Consider the following 15,317-nt stretch of genomic DNA (forward strand, 5'->3'; position numbering starts at 1 on the left):
CATCTCCATTTTAAAGTTGGATTGCATGAAAATAAATAAACAAACATTTATTTAACAAGTTGAAAAAGATTAAAAGATTGGAGAAATTTCATCTATTCTGTATGAAAAATAAAAAGATCCAGAGACACATTGATTCAATATTTTTAATAATTTAGAATGCATATACATAAAGAGTTCAACTTCAATCACATCACTGTAAGAAGCTTCTGTTCTCTTTTTACTAATAAATAATAGTAATTCAAATTTCGTAGTATCACAACGATAAATATAATGAAGTTCGTTGAAAGTTTATTTTTGATATATGAATGTTTTATTAAGGAATACAAAAAAAAATGCTATATGTAATTATAAATTATTATCTATTTACTGAGAGCATTCTAAAATTAATCTAAAACACCACTTGAATATTACTGTCTACAACATACTCACTATATTAACATAGGGTATACTGACCTGAATCAATCATGGAAGAATCATTTTAAAGTATAATCAACTAGAACATTTTGCTGAATTTAGTAAAAATAAAGAAGAAAGAATAACAGTGCTTTACCATCTCTCTGCTTCTAATAGAGCAACACAAAACAATTTATTAATGAAACATAAAAATGACAAAAAACATTACATTTGACTCTTGCTATAATAGCAAATTCACAGAGACCTTGGATATAGTGGACAGTTTGTTATAGTGAATTTTCTTTCTAATAGCACTGTACTTGTGGATAGTTGGTTGGGATTTTTTTTTGAGTAAGTTTTTGTTTTAACAATATAAATATTTATTTTAACAATGTTAACCTTCAATCTCTAACAACATGGAGACTAATAGAGAACATACAGACCATCCCAAAGGAGTAGCAGTCCCATACATTAGAGGGAAATCTGAATGAATTAAAAAAAAATACTTAACAACCAAGTACAAACTACCTATAAACCAGCAATTAAAACCAGATTTCCTTATCTACTCTCTTAACGATGAAATTCATCCATTTATTCAGGATAGTAAGAAGCTACTGCCAATATAAATTTACCTATTATGGAAAATCTGCTATATCTGCATTTTAAATGAAGAAAACAATATTTTTATGAATCAATATGGAAAATAACAGATCAGGAAATGATGTGCTGAAAACCAAGCAGTGGCATGGAGCATACCACTACTTTAAAAGGATGTCACTTCAGAAATGAAAGAATATCATGGAAATCTAAATCTGAAGTCAATGATATAACACTCCTAATTTAAATAAATTTTGGCTGCAAGATTATCAGAAAAATTCCTAAATATTTTAGAGATTGTCATTCTGTAATAAAACCAAAATTCAGGACATTATAACAGAACTTGAATATTTTGTGGTCTTATGCATTTCTATTGCTGCTGTCATCACATATATAATGGCAAACAACTCACAAACAAACAGTTCCTTTTAAAGAGGGTCTGGAAAGTAGAATGTGATTCAAAATGCATTGTTCCTTTACCTTGCTTTTAACATATTTAAAACATCAGGCAGTAATTTATAATTAAATTAAGTAATGACAAATTTTATAACTACTGTTTCTATAAATTATAAATCAATAATTTAACAAATTTAATTCTGATCTGAAAGGAGGATATCTGAATTTTTACTTTCAATTATAAATTATATATCAAAATAGTTGTCATTAAAATTATAACAACACAGATTATGCAATTAAAAGAATTTTCATTTCTTTTATGAAACTAAAACTATAAAAATTATTTTAAGAACTGTTAACACTGTTATGATAAGAGACAAGTATTACAGAAGTTCGATGATGGATGTGTTATGTCAGTGACTTTCTACTCAGTAGATGAATGTTACCTCTTTTTTGAATGAGAAAATTTTGGAAGCATTTGACCTAAATTTACATTCCATTCATGTCTTTGGAAGTTTTCTTCTATTGTCCTTGTATCTGTTATTTAAAAAAAAAAAAAAAAAAGAAGCTTTTACATCTAATAGAATATATAATATATATAAAAAAAATGCTTGGTAAAATTAACTTTTTTTTGCTATTCCGTTCTGTCATAATTATGATGACAGGACAGTATAAAAAATGTATTTACTATAAAGACTGACTAAAACAGAATTATCTTTGTTTTCTTTAGCTAATATTACTTACCGAAAAAACATTTAAAAACAGATTATAAGAAATAAGTAATTAATGATCTTATTATTATTATTTTCTTCACCTCCATAGTATCACAAAACTCACTGTGGGAGGGCAACATTAGTCAATATGAAGTCTATTATACCACTTCTTAAAATTATTTACAGTCTGCACATTCGCTACCCTCATAGGCAATGCATTCCATATGCCTACCACTGTCCATGCAAAAAACTTACTTATTACCGTTTTGCACACCACTTCCATTTGAAACTTCCAGGGATGGCCCTGCTCCTTTCCCTCATTCTACCCATATGAAAGATCTTTTCAGTGTTAATATGATAATAACCTTTCATTAACTTAAATGTTTTGATAATATCCTTCCCTTGCAGTTCTCATGCCCTCGGTCTATCTTCATAATCAACATTATACAGTACTGATGGCATTTTTGTCATCCATGTCTGCGGCCTCTCCAAGGCAAAAATTCTCTGAGATGTCTTCACAACCTTTGCAATGTCCTCAGAACTTCAAATCACTATCTACAATCACCACAAGATCCCTTGCTTCCTCTACTTCTTTCAGTATAACTCCACCAAGTGAGTATGAAGCATCTCATCTGTGGATCCTAAATTTTAAAACCTTATAGTTGCATTAAATTGATGCCTCATTCATTCACCCACCATTCCAGCTTATTCAAATTCTCTTGAAGAGCCAAAACATCAGCACTATTATTAATAACCCTCCCAAACTTAATATCATCTGAAAACAACTGAACATCTTCCTGTAGTTCAATTATTGACAAAGATTGAACAGCAATAGTCCCAGGACTGAACCCTGTGGAACTCCACTTGAAATCTTCCTGCTCCCCATATACAACTCTCTGATATCTATCAGAGAATTACCGACAATTACTAGTGCAATCTACTCCGGTGTTGCTACAGACCAAGGAGCACAGAGAGTGGGGGACCAGGAGATGTTGTGACAGTTGAGCGTGGCAAGTGCAAGAAGAATGATCTTTATGAGAGATTTTAACTGCAGCAGTATAAATTGGGGAGAGAAAGATGCATGTAGCAATAAGTGAATGGAATTTCTAGAATTCTTGAGGGACAAATGTCTTAGGCAACATGTAATAGAGGGAACAAGAGGTTCAAGAGTATTGAATTTGGTTATAGCATCAGAAGAGTTGATAATAACTGAGATGACATCTCTTCCACCAGTTGGAGAGAGTGACCATATGGTGTTGACTTGGAAAATGAATAGACATGCAGGAGTATCAAAGAGAAGGGAACGTATGCAGAATTATAAAGCAGATGATTATAATAGTCTTAGATGTCAACTTGTGGAAGTTTCATGGAGGGAGGAATTGGAAGGCTGGGATATCATTAGTGCTTGGGAAATCGTGAAGGAATATTTGTTAGCAGCAATGGTAAGCTGTATACCACGAGTGAAGAAGAGGACACAATTTGAAGTAAAGTGGATGACAAACAATATTAAACAGGAACTGCATGCGAAAAAGAGGCTATGGAAGAGATATAAGGAGACAGGTGAAGAGAAGATGCATGAAGAATATAACACACAGGCTAGGAGAGTGACTAGTATGGTAAGGAAGGAAGGTGAAACTAAAATATGAGAAAAGATTGGCCCTTAGATCCAAGGAAAATCCTAGGGAATTTTTTAGCTATGTGGTCAGTAGGAGAAGAAATGACTGTGGAAGAATGACAATGAGGGATAAAAATGGGAATAGAGTGACTGATGCAGAGGACATAGTGGAATTATTCAATGAACACTTTACTGGAGTATTTCATCCTAGAAGAGTCAATTTGAATATTACAGGGATAGGGCAGGTTCGAGGTGCAGGAAGAGAGTGTGTTCCACATACTGAGTACTCTGGATGTTAGTAAAGCTGTGGGACTTTCACCACGCGTTTTGAGAAAATGTGCTAAGGAAATGAAAGTGCCTTTGACCTGGCTTTTCAACGAAAGTCTGGCTGCGGGAACGGTGCCCATGGAATGGAAGGAAGGTAAGATAGTGCCATTGCATAAGGGTGCTAGCAGACTGGAAGTGTCTAATTATAGGCCAGTTTGTGTGTCATCAGTAGTTAGTAAGATCTTGGAGAAAGTAGTGAGGTACCGTACACAGCATTGGGCAGATGAGGGTAATGTTATCTGTGAGCGTCAACATGGATTTGTGAAGGGGGCACTCTTGTTTCAGCAATATGCTAGCTTTTATGATAACGTTACAAGAGCATTAGATGAGGGGAAAGGCATATACTGCCATTTTCGTAGATATAGCAAATGCATCTGACAGGGTGCCACACGATAAGCTGATATTCAAGTTGCAGCGCATGGGTCCGGATGTCAGATTGGCCAACTGGATTCGGGATTGGCTGTCTGATAGGTATCAGAGAGTTGTGTATGGTGGAGCAAAATCAAAGGGGCAGAAATTTTCAAGTGGAGTTCCACAGGGCTCAGTACTGGGAACTATATTGTTTAACCTTTATATCAATGGCATTGTCCATGGATTGCAAGGGGATATTCAGTTGTTTGCAGATGATGCGAAGCTGGGAAGGGTTATTAGTAACAGTGTGGATGTGGTAGCCCTACAAGAGGATTTGAATAAGCTAGATAGATGGGCAAATGAATGGGGGTCTCAGTTTAATGCAGCAAAATGTAAGATCTTGAGGTTTGGGACACATCGATGGGACGCTGCATATTGTATGGGAGGAGTAAAACTGGAGAAAGCAGGGGAGACAAGAGATCTGGGGTTGATGAATGATAGAAATCTGAAATTTAGGGGACATATTGCAAAGGTAGTGAAGGTAACACAGAGGATTGCTGCAATAATGAGAAGGACGCTGACCTGCAGAGATAAAATGGTTATCATTCTGCTGTGTAAGACTCTGATCGGACCACACTTGGGCTATTGTTCTCAGATCTGGTCCCCAGGATTTGAAGGAGATAAATTAACTGTGGAAAGGGTACAAAGGCAGATAACAAAGATGGTGTCAGGACTGTACAATGTTAGTTATGGGGATCGGCTGGAGTGTGAACTGCAGAGTTTGGTGGATAGAAGAAGGAGAGGTGATATGATTGAGACTTAAACTGTTGAGAGGTGGTTACAAGGTTGACACTGGGGAGTTCTTTCGCTTGGTTGAACAGCAGGAAGGAGCGATGACAAGGAGTCATCCCTGGAAGTTACAAAAGGAACCTATGAACAAGAGGGGGTAAGGAGTGGTTTCTTTGTGTGGATGGTGGTTGAGCCGTGGAATGCATTGCCTGATGGAGTGGTGGGAGCGAGAACGGTCAGCGAGTTTAAAGAGTGGTATGATAAACTTTGTGTATCCTAGGAGGGACCTCCCTTGATGAGTCTTGATAGACTTGTGTTTCTTAGAAAGGACCTCCCACGATGAGTCTTTTAACTCCATGGAGGCCTGAATAATAATAATAATAATAATAAAAATCAACTTGTCATGTGGCACCCTACCAAATACCTTGGAAAAATCCAAAAAAAAATGACTGTGTATGCCTTAGCCTCATCCAGTGCTCTTGTTACTCTATTGTAAAAGGTAACCAGGTTACTAAAACAAGTGTGTACTTTAATACATCCATGATGGCCTGAATAAATATTACCTAATGTGCCCAATTCTGTATACGAGTTTCTTACCAATTTTCCACAATCTTAACAACTAAGAAATCCAAATGTAGTCTGATCAAATCTTTATAAAATGGTATCAACACATTTTTATCTCCCATGGTCAATGTAGAATAATCTTACCCTTGTTACACTTTCCAAGAACTGGAGAGTGGAACAAGGATAAGATTATTGCCAATGCCACACTCTCTATCATTCTACCTAACTCTTCTGGAATTCTCTGTGCATCCTGAATCATCCAATCTCTATACATGATACTCTGGATTACTGTGCTCAGGTCTGGTCACCTGGGTTTATTGGGGATGAGGAAGTGGTGGATAGAATCCAGACGCAAGCGACCAAGATGGTAAGTGGTCTTTGGAATGCTCCTTATGAGGATAAATTGAGAATTTGTGAATTGCAAAAGTTGGTTGATAGATGAAAAAGGAGGGGTATGATAGAAAGATTTTGGTTACTTGAAGGATTTTATAGGACTAATGTAGAGGAAATGTTTCAGCACTTGGCTAGAGGGGCAGAACAAGAGGTCATCTCTAGAAGTTGGGTAAGAGTGTGGTTAACAAAGGCACGAGGACTATATTTTTCACTTGGAGAATGGTGAAAGAATGAATGGAATGGGTTGCCTGAGTCAGTTCTGAGTACTCTGTCTGTTAATGGTTTCAAGGAGAGTACAATAGATATTGTTGATAGTTTGGGTCTCCCATGATGTATCTTAGGACTCCATGAAGGTGTCTATGCAATCATAAAAATTTCATTAGGGACAACATAATTTTGTGAAGGGTAATGGTTGGCTGAGTGGTTAACATATCCACTCTCCAGCCAAAGGGCTGCGGGTTCGAATTCCACCATGGGCATGGATGTTTGTGATCATCTGTGAAAATAGTAGTGGTGGTGGGCAGTAGATGGCGTTGTGTAGATGATGATGGTAGTTGCAGTTCACTGGTGGATTAAGTAGTGGAAATGGAGAGCTGTAGAGTAGGTGCCCTCCCTCGATAGTCTTTGGACTCATTGGAGGTATCACAATTCTTGATTATTAATTTGCTTATCATAATCACCTTCACAATTATGCACATTGATATGCACATTGATATCTTGCCGGCAAAGGTTGGTCGATTGGTAGAGCCTCTGCTACTAATGGCTCAGTTAAGTAAGTTTGAGCGCTGTTAGTAGTTGGAAGGGGACAATCGTTCGATGCTGTTGGCACACTCTCCCTCGATGAGTCTTTGGACTCCCTGGAGGTGTCAAATAATAATAATAATAATAATAATCTTGATATCATTAACACAGTTCCATAACTTCTTCACTTTTATGCATAGATTCTCAACCATTCCTCCCTTTGTAATTTGGATTTCCTGACTCTCTGTATTGTCTCATAGCAATAAATACTTTCTCCAAACTTCTGATACCAAATGCATTCGAGTGTAGGCCATCTCTCTCTTATATAAATCCATTCTTCCTTCAAACTCACTCCACCCCCCCCCCCACCAAAAAAAAAAAAACTTGGAACCATTCCTTGTAGACAGCCTATACATTCATTAGCCTTCATAGCTCTTCTTAATTCAATACTATCATATCTCTGTAATGTAATAATGATTTTCACTTTCTTGCTCTTTGCTCCTTCCAGCAATCCTTCCATATCCTTATACCATATTTATCACTAGTTAAATCATTTTTTCTTACCAGAACTACAACATATTTTCTGTTTTTTAATTGCATTTGCTAAATTTTTGATTTTAGCATTTGGAAAACTATAATAACACCATCATCAATACCATGTTTTATAATTGAGTCACCATATCATATAACATCCCTCTTTTTATATTCTATTTTACTTTCCAGATTATCATTTCTCAATAATATGTTACCTATTTCAGTGCTTTGATGTGTCTCTTTTTTCTGCTTAACCTTCTTCTTCCTAAGCTTCTTTAACTGTTTATCAACTTTTTTCTAATTCCAGCATTGTCTGCTTAATAATTTCTTTTAGTTTTGTAATTTCAAAAGTTAATACATAATCAATATTCTCATTAGTTTTAGTACTAGCATGTTATTATTTTTGTTATTAGCTAACAAAAATCAATAGTAATAATATTATAAAAAATGTATTCTACAAATAAACATGATAAAGCAGGGTGCTGTTATTAGGCCACTACTATTTAATTTGTACATTAATGATACAGGAAGTGATATGAGGGGAAATATTCCATTGTTTGCTGATGATGCAAAATTGGGTAGAGCAATAATCAATATAGATGATGTTAAATAGACTAGCAGTATGGGCAAAGGAGGATGGACATCAATTTAAATGTGGCAAAGAGTCAAGTTATGCATTTTGGGGAGAACCATGTTGATGGAGAGAGATACTCCAGGAAATTGATGAAGCCAAGGATTTGGGGGTGCTGGTGGATAAGGCATGAAAGTTTAGAGGGCATATTGCAAAAGTGACTAAACAGCTCACTGGATTACTTGGTTACTGAAGAATGGCCTGTGAAAAGCACAGTTCAGGATATTATTATACCTCTTTATAAAGTCTTGATATGATTCCATCAGATCTGATTAAGGGTTTCTTAAGGATGAGGAAGAGGAGTACAGAGGCAAATGACCACAATGGTGGCAGGTCTATGGAATGCTCCTTATGAGGACAGGTTGAAGATCCATGGGTAAATGAGATGCAGAAATATAATAATCGAGATATAGAAATTACCACAGGTTTTTATAGGATTGATATAGAGGAAAATTTTGAAAACAGGTCTGGTGGCAGGAGAACTAGAACCAGTGATGGCCCATGAAGTTTTAAGTGGGGAGGTGCTGCCCATACAAAATAATTAAAAAAAGATTCTTTTTTTTTTCTAATCAGTAACCAATTTATTAATAAATAAATCTACAGATTTATTTATTAATAAATTGGTTACTGATTAGGAAAAAAAGAATGATTTTTTTAAATTTTGTATAGGCAGCACCCCCACTTAAAACTTCACGGGCCACCGCTGACTAGAACTATCCTTGAAAACTGAGCAAGAGTGTGAGGACTAGATTTTTTGCTTGGACAGTAGCAAATGAGTGGAATAGGTTGCCGGAGTCGGTTATGGGTGACATGTCAGTGAAGGAGTTCAAAGCAAAGTATGATAGATGGTTGCATGAATAGATAGTGCTCAGCATAATGGATAGGGCCTCCCATAATGAGTCTACAGACTACATGGAGATGTCTGCATAATAATAATAATAATAATTACCTATTCCAGGTATTATTTCTGGGAAAATTCCCATGCTACTCCTCTAAAATAAACTATTATTTTAATGGCTAATATAGCCTACCATAAAGAGCCAAGCGGCTATTTTTTTTCGGCGATGTAAATTAAGTTAGGGGGATAATAAATCCTTCATTATTTCAAAGCCGAATAAGAAACTTGAAAATCGAAATCTAAAAGTTTCATGCCGAAGAACTTCCGGCGAGTCCAAGCGTGTCAACACCTGGTAGTACAACACTCGGGAAACTCGGAGCAAGCTTAGATCACTGTCCTTAATATTTTCTAAGACTTTATTCGGCTTTGAAATAACGAGGGATTTATTATCCCTTTAACTTAATTTATGTGGCCGAAAAAAATAGCCTCTTGGCTCTTTATTGTAGTAATAATATACGGGTACACCTTTCTGGCAATTCCTATAGTAAAGTATATAAGTTCAGTTCACTTAAACCTTGGTATTATCCAGGTCTACCTACTCACTGATGTGGGGTGGATACTGGATATATGAGAGGCTCTGCTTGGGGGGGTAGGCTTTTGCTTGTCTCCGAGTAGGGTCACTGCTGAGATTATGGCTCTGTCTGGTGGTGGGATGAGCCTGCCACTGGGTAGAGCCAACATCGAGAAGTTCTTCTTGGTGATGGGGTGGGCCTGTCACTGAGTGGAACACCACTGAGTTGGGCGATCTTTTGGGATCGTCTAATTTTTAGAGAGGTCTTTACTTAAAAACACCTCAATAAAGGTCTGGGTTTCGAGGGGAGTGACCGGTATGAGGGAAGTGACCTTCCCTCGTAATGTAAAACAGTAATACATCTCCTAGGAGCTGTGTTTTACATTATGAGAAAATATTAAGGACACTGATCGAAGCTTGCTCCACCTTTGCTCGGAGTTGCTCTAGTGTTGTACTACCAGGTGTTGACTTACACTTGGACTCGCCGGAAGTTCTTCGGCATGAAACTCTTAGATTTCGATCTTCGAGTTTCTTATTCGGCTTTGAAATAATTAGGGATTTATTATCCCCTTAACTTAATTTACGTCGCCGAAAAAAATAGCCTCTTGGCTCTTTATGGTAGGCTATATTAGCCATTAAAATAATAGTTATTTTAGAGGAGTAGCATGGGAATTTTCCCAGAAATAATACCTGGAATAGGTGATTATTATTATTATTATGCAGACATCTCCATGGGGTCTGTAGACTCATTATGGGAGGCCCTATCCATTATGCTGAGCAAAAACCCCTTTTCCCAAAAAGGGGTTTTTGGGAAAGTGAGGGTAAAGTTGTGGAGAAATTATTTGAAAAAACCTGAGTTTTTTATATGTATAATAATAATAATATTATTATTAAGGGTGGGTAGAGAGCATTTTGGGAGGAGGGGTGGGAAAAGGATCTGAAGATAGAAATTATTTTTTGGGAAGAGGAGGGATTGATGGGGAAAAAATCAGGGATGGGAGTTGATCCTCTTCCAATAATCTTTCCTTCTAAAGCTGTTAATGTCTTCTGTCTTGCTGATCACCTCATAATAATAATGTTATACATATAAAAAACCCAGGTTTTTTCAAATAATTCTCCCACATTACTTTACCCACTTTCCCAAAACCCCCTTCCTTTAACCGCCTAACAGGAGATGAATGCATATTGCCAGGATAAGGAGACAAAAAAACAACATCCAAAAAAGGTATGTCTGAATTTTCCTCCTATATAATTCTTCATATGTTAAAGAGCCAATGACATTGTAAAAAAGGGGCACTCCTAAATGAAAGTATGCTATATTAGCCATTAAATAATAATCACCTATTCCTTTTATAAGTAATATCAGAACAGTCTGACTGCATTATTTTTAAGGTTGTGAGTGTGAAGGTGAATAAAGTAGTCAATTATTTTCTTCTTCTTCATGTAGCTTCCTCGATGTGAGGGTGCAGCACCATGTCCTTCCAGTCCTTTCTGTTGGCAGTTCTTTTTGTTTCAGCATAGTCACATGATCCAGTCCATGATCTTATAATCATCAAACCATGTCTTTTTTTTACCTCTTGATCCTCTTCCCATAATCTTTCCTTCTAAAGCTGTTAGTGTCCTCTGGCCTGCTGATCCCCTCAATACATGTCCTGCCAGTCTCATCTTTCTCTGGATCATTCCTGTAGTGATTTCTGTATTTTCATTCTCTGTAGTACCTCTGCATTTGTCACATGCTCAGTCCATGAGATTTTCAGGGCTCTTCTGTAGTACCACATTTCAAAGGCCAATATCTGTTGTCTTACTCTTTTCCTGAATACCCAGGTCGCACTTCCATATGTGAAAACTGGCCAAACTAATGTTCTTATCATTCTCTTATTTGTCTCTATACCCACAGAATTTCTGAGCAGATCTTAATTTTTCCAGAAGGCATCTTTAGCTATTGTGGTTCTTATTTTTATTTCTTTATCTTGTTTTCCATCTGCAGTAAAGTAGGTACCTAAATATTTGTATTCTGTTGTGTGCTTAATTTTTATATTATTTATGAATATTTCTGGCTCAGATCTATTTTATTTTGAGAATTTCATAAATTTGATCTTTTTTGCATTTAAATGTAGGCCAAAATCTTTGCCTTCTTCATGTAGAAAGTGCAGTAATTTGATTAATTTGTTTCTGTTTTCTGCAATTAGAATGGTATCATCTGCATATCTAAGATTGTTGTGTTTTATACCATTGATATGCATTCCTATATTTCGTTTTTCAATCTTTTTCATTACTATCTCACTGTAAATATTAAATAGATCTGGGGAAAGAATGCAGCCCTGTCTAACTCCTCTTTACACAGCTCCATTTTCTGCTTGGAGTAAATCATTTTTAATAATTTGGATGGTATATCAGCACAGGTCTTACGTGAAGGAGCTAAAGAATTGTCAGCGCCCTTGACCTTATTGTTTAATCTGGGTCTCGGATCTGGTTTAGTCCCGAAAGGGTGGAAAGAGGGGAAAATAGTTCCATTGCATAGAGGAGGATCCAAGACTACTGTTGCAAATTACCGACCGATCAGCATATCAGGAGTCGTTGTCAAGGTCTTGGAGAAAGTAGTCAAGGGTAAAATACAGGAATGGATTGATGAAATTGAGATACTATACTGTATGGGGGACAGCATGGTTTTGTGAAGGGTAGATCATGCCTCAGTAACTTGCTCAGTTTTATAACACAGTGACGGCTGAACTGGATAAGGGTAATGGGTTTACAGTGATACTGCTGGACCTGGCTAAGGCCTATGACAGGATACTACATAGAAGTCTAATCCATAAACTGCAACATATGGGAATGGATATATAAAGTTGGTGAGGTGGATAGGAGGGTGGTTGATGGAGAGATACCAGAGAGCAGTTTACTCAGGAGTAGAGTCCAAAAGACGGCCTGTGACTAGTGGTGTGTTGCAGAGTTCTGTTCTTGGACCACTGCTGTTTAATTTGTTCATTAATGATATAGGGAAGGATCTGAGAGGAATGGTTCATTTGTTCGCTGATGATGCTAAGTTGGGTAGGGCAATAGTGAATGCAGAAGATGTCAAAATTTTGCAGGATGATTTGGATAGATTGGAGGTATGGGCTAAGGAGAATGGATGTCAATTTAATGTGGCAAAATGTAAAGTTATGCATTTTGGGGTGAAAAGATTAGCAGCAGTATATCACATTGGTGGAACTGTACTCCAGGAGATTGATGAGGCCAGAGATTTGGGAGTGTTGGTGGATAGGGAGTTGAAGTTTAGGGGGCACATCGCAAAAGTGGCTAAATCAGCTCATCAAATGACTTGGTTGCTGAAAAATACTTTAACAAGCAGAGACAAACAAGTTATTGTTCCTCTGTACAGAGCCTTGATAAGACCGCATCTTGATTACTGTGCCCAGATATGGTCACCTAGGTTTCTTCTCGATGGGGAGGAGGAGGTTGAGAGGATCCAGAGGCATGTGACCAAGATGATAGCAGGTCTATAAAATGAACTTTATGAAAACAGGTTAAAGATTTGTGGGTTGCAGAAATTGGTTGATAGGCGGAAAAGGGGAGATATGATTAAGACATTCAAATTGCTGAAGGGTTTCTATAGGATTAATTTAGAGGATATTTTTGAGAACAGGACTGGTGGTGGGAGGACTAGGTGGCATCCATGGAAGCTGGGCAAGAGTGTGGTTAGTGAGGGTGTTAGAGCTGGGTTTTTGACTTTTAGAGTGATGAATGAGTGGAATAAACTGCCAGAGTCTGTTGTGGATGCTATGACAGTGAATGAGTTCAAGGCAAAGTATGATAGATACTGTGTGGATGTCGAATAGTTGTGATGGACATGATGTTTAGGGCCTCCCTCGATGAGTCTAATGACTCCTTGGAGTTGCCCGTAATAATAATAATAAATTAAGTGGATATTAAATCCGACACCATTTCAAAGCCGAATACAGAAACTATAAAAGTTTCGTGCAAAAACTGACCAGAGAAGAGAGATTGCCAGAATGCACTCGGTGGCATACTACGAGTTGCCCTATCCAAATGTTATAGGAGTGACAGACGCTACCGAAGTGCCTGTATATTTGCCTCCTATTGGTTCATTTTGCTAAGGTTTCACTAGTCTGACAGCTGTTTCAAACTCATTGGTTTTCATCAGAGACTAGGCAGAAACCTAAGAGAGCAAAAACTCTCAGTACTAAGGAACTCTTTGAGTTCCTTATTAAGAGTTCACCTCTTCAACGCTTCAAGTTTCTTAGTACTGAGAGTTTTTTGCTCTTTTAGGTTTCTGCCTAGTCTCTGACAAAAACAAATGAGTTTTGAAACAGCTGTCAGACATGAAATCTTATGAAAATGAACCAATAGGAGGCAAATATACAGGCGCTTTGAGCGTCCATCGCTTCTATAAGGTTTGGCTAGGGTAACTAGTAGTATGGCGGTGAGTGTATTCCTGCAAGCTCTCTGGTCAATTTTCGCATGTAACTTTTATAGTTTCTGTATTCAGCTTTGAAATGATGTCGAATTTAATATGCACTTAATTTATATAATTTTGCATCGCTGAAGCCAAAAATCCTTTTGGCTCTTTATTTTAGTAAATCATTTTTATAAATTTATGTACATGATCTTCTAAGTCTAATTTTTCTAGAATATTAAACAGGTTATTGTGTTTTACTTGATCGAAGGCTTTCTGAAAGTCTATGAAACATAAGTATATATTCCTGTTCCTTTCAAGTGATCTTTCCAGCAATATTTTTAGTTCCAGGAGAGCATTAATGGTTCCCATTCCCCTTCTGAAGTCTTTCTGTTGTTCACCTATTTTATACAAATGTTTTAATTTTTTTATACCAAATTCTCATATATACAGTCATATTAAACAATAGTGAAAGACATATTTGGCCTGATTTTTTGAACCTTGAAGACATGAAACCTTAATCCCGAGTTTACACCAAATACATATGCCTGAGAAAAAGATCACATTTAAAAATAGGGGAAAAATTAATTTTTTAAAAGATCTCCATCTTTACAAGCATTTCTGATGGAGTGATCAATATTTTAGTGCAACTCACAACAATATTAATAAAGGGATTTCATACAAATATGAATCTGGATAGTGAAATGAAGATGGACTGGCCATTTGGTAATTAACTAAAAAAAAAAAAAAAAAATCAGCTAACGCCTTTTTAATTCCCGTATATACGGGAGTAGGCGAGGCCATTTAGCCCTATCTAACTTTTGGAGACTGAGTGGGCAGTTCAATCTCCACTGGTACCCAATCAGAGACAGATGGCCCAAGGCTATCACTAATTAAGCGGTACGCAGTGAAGAGAGACGGCTCAAATGTGCCGCCATCTCGTGGTCTCTAACCCTAACACAATATATTTAATGTCTGAAATAATGTGGGTTCTACGGTCGATTTTCTCGAGTTTACAGGACGAAAAACCCGAGTTTCCGGGAGGAAAAACCTGCTTGCCCATGCCAGAGATCGACTAACTCGGGAACCGGTCGAAAAAAGGCTTAGAAAAATTTCCTCTAGTCGCTGACTAGACTCGAAACCAAGACTCCCTTCGTGCGGCCTAGCGCGGTGGTGTGCAAACGCCACATCCACTGAGCTACACAGGCTCTTAATGGTAATTAACTATACAAACGTATTCTGTTGGCTTAAACCAATGGAAATGATAGTGCACCATGATGAGATGCAAGGTTGGTTGAACATACTGACTGGTCAAACAAGGTCACTGAGTTTTCATTACGGAACCAGGGTAAACAGTGAAAAGGTATGATTATTAGAAACACACATGAAACATATAATAACAAGAATACAGGTGAAAGGTGAGATACTGCTAAATAATAATCAGAAAATG

General features: G+C 37.0%; 1 protein-coding gene across 5 annotated transcripts in view; it reads right to left on the reverse strand.

Annotated features, from left to right (window-relative positions):
• Positions 1-142: 142 nt before the first annotated feature.
• LOC150093791 (pyruvate dehydrogenase (acetyl-transferring) kinase, mitochondrial-like) overlaps positions 143-15,317 on the reverse strand; it is a 280,509-nt gene continuing 265,334 nt past the window's right edge. For all 5 annotated transcript variants that reach the window (XM_090413176.1, XM_090413173.1, XM_090413178.1 and 2 more), the window contains one exon: positions 143-1,923. In XM_090413176.1, coding sequence (XP_090269302.1) covers positions 1,829-1,923 — 95 coding nt within the window. In that variant the 3' untranslated portion in view covers positions 143-1,828. The remainder of the gene's footprint in view (positions 1,924-15,317) is intronic.

The sequence above is a fragment of the Typopeltis vanoorti genome, chromosome 23, assembly GCF_054136105.1.
Source record: "Typopeltis vanoorti isolate ZY-2024b chromosome 23, IOZ_Tvanoo_1.0, whole genome shotgun sequence".
Classification (NCBI taxonomy): domain Eukaryota; kingdom Metazoa; phylum Arthropoda; class Arachnida; order Uropygi; family Thelyphonidae; genus Typopeltis; species Typopeltis vanoorti.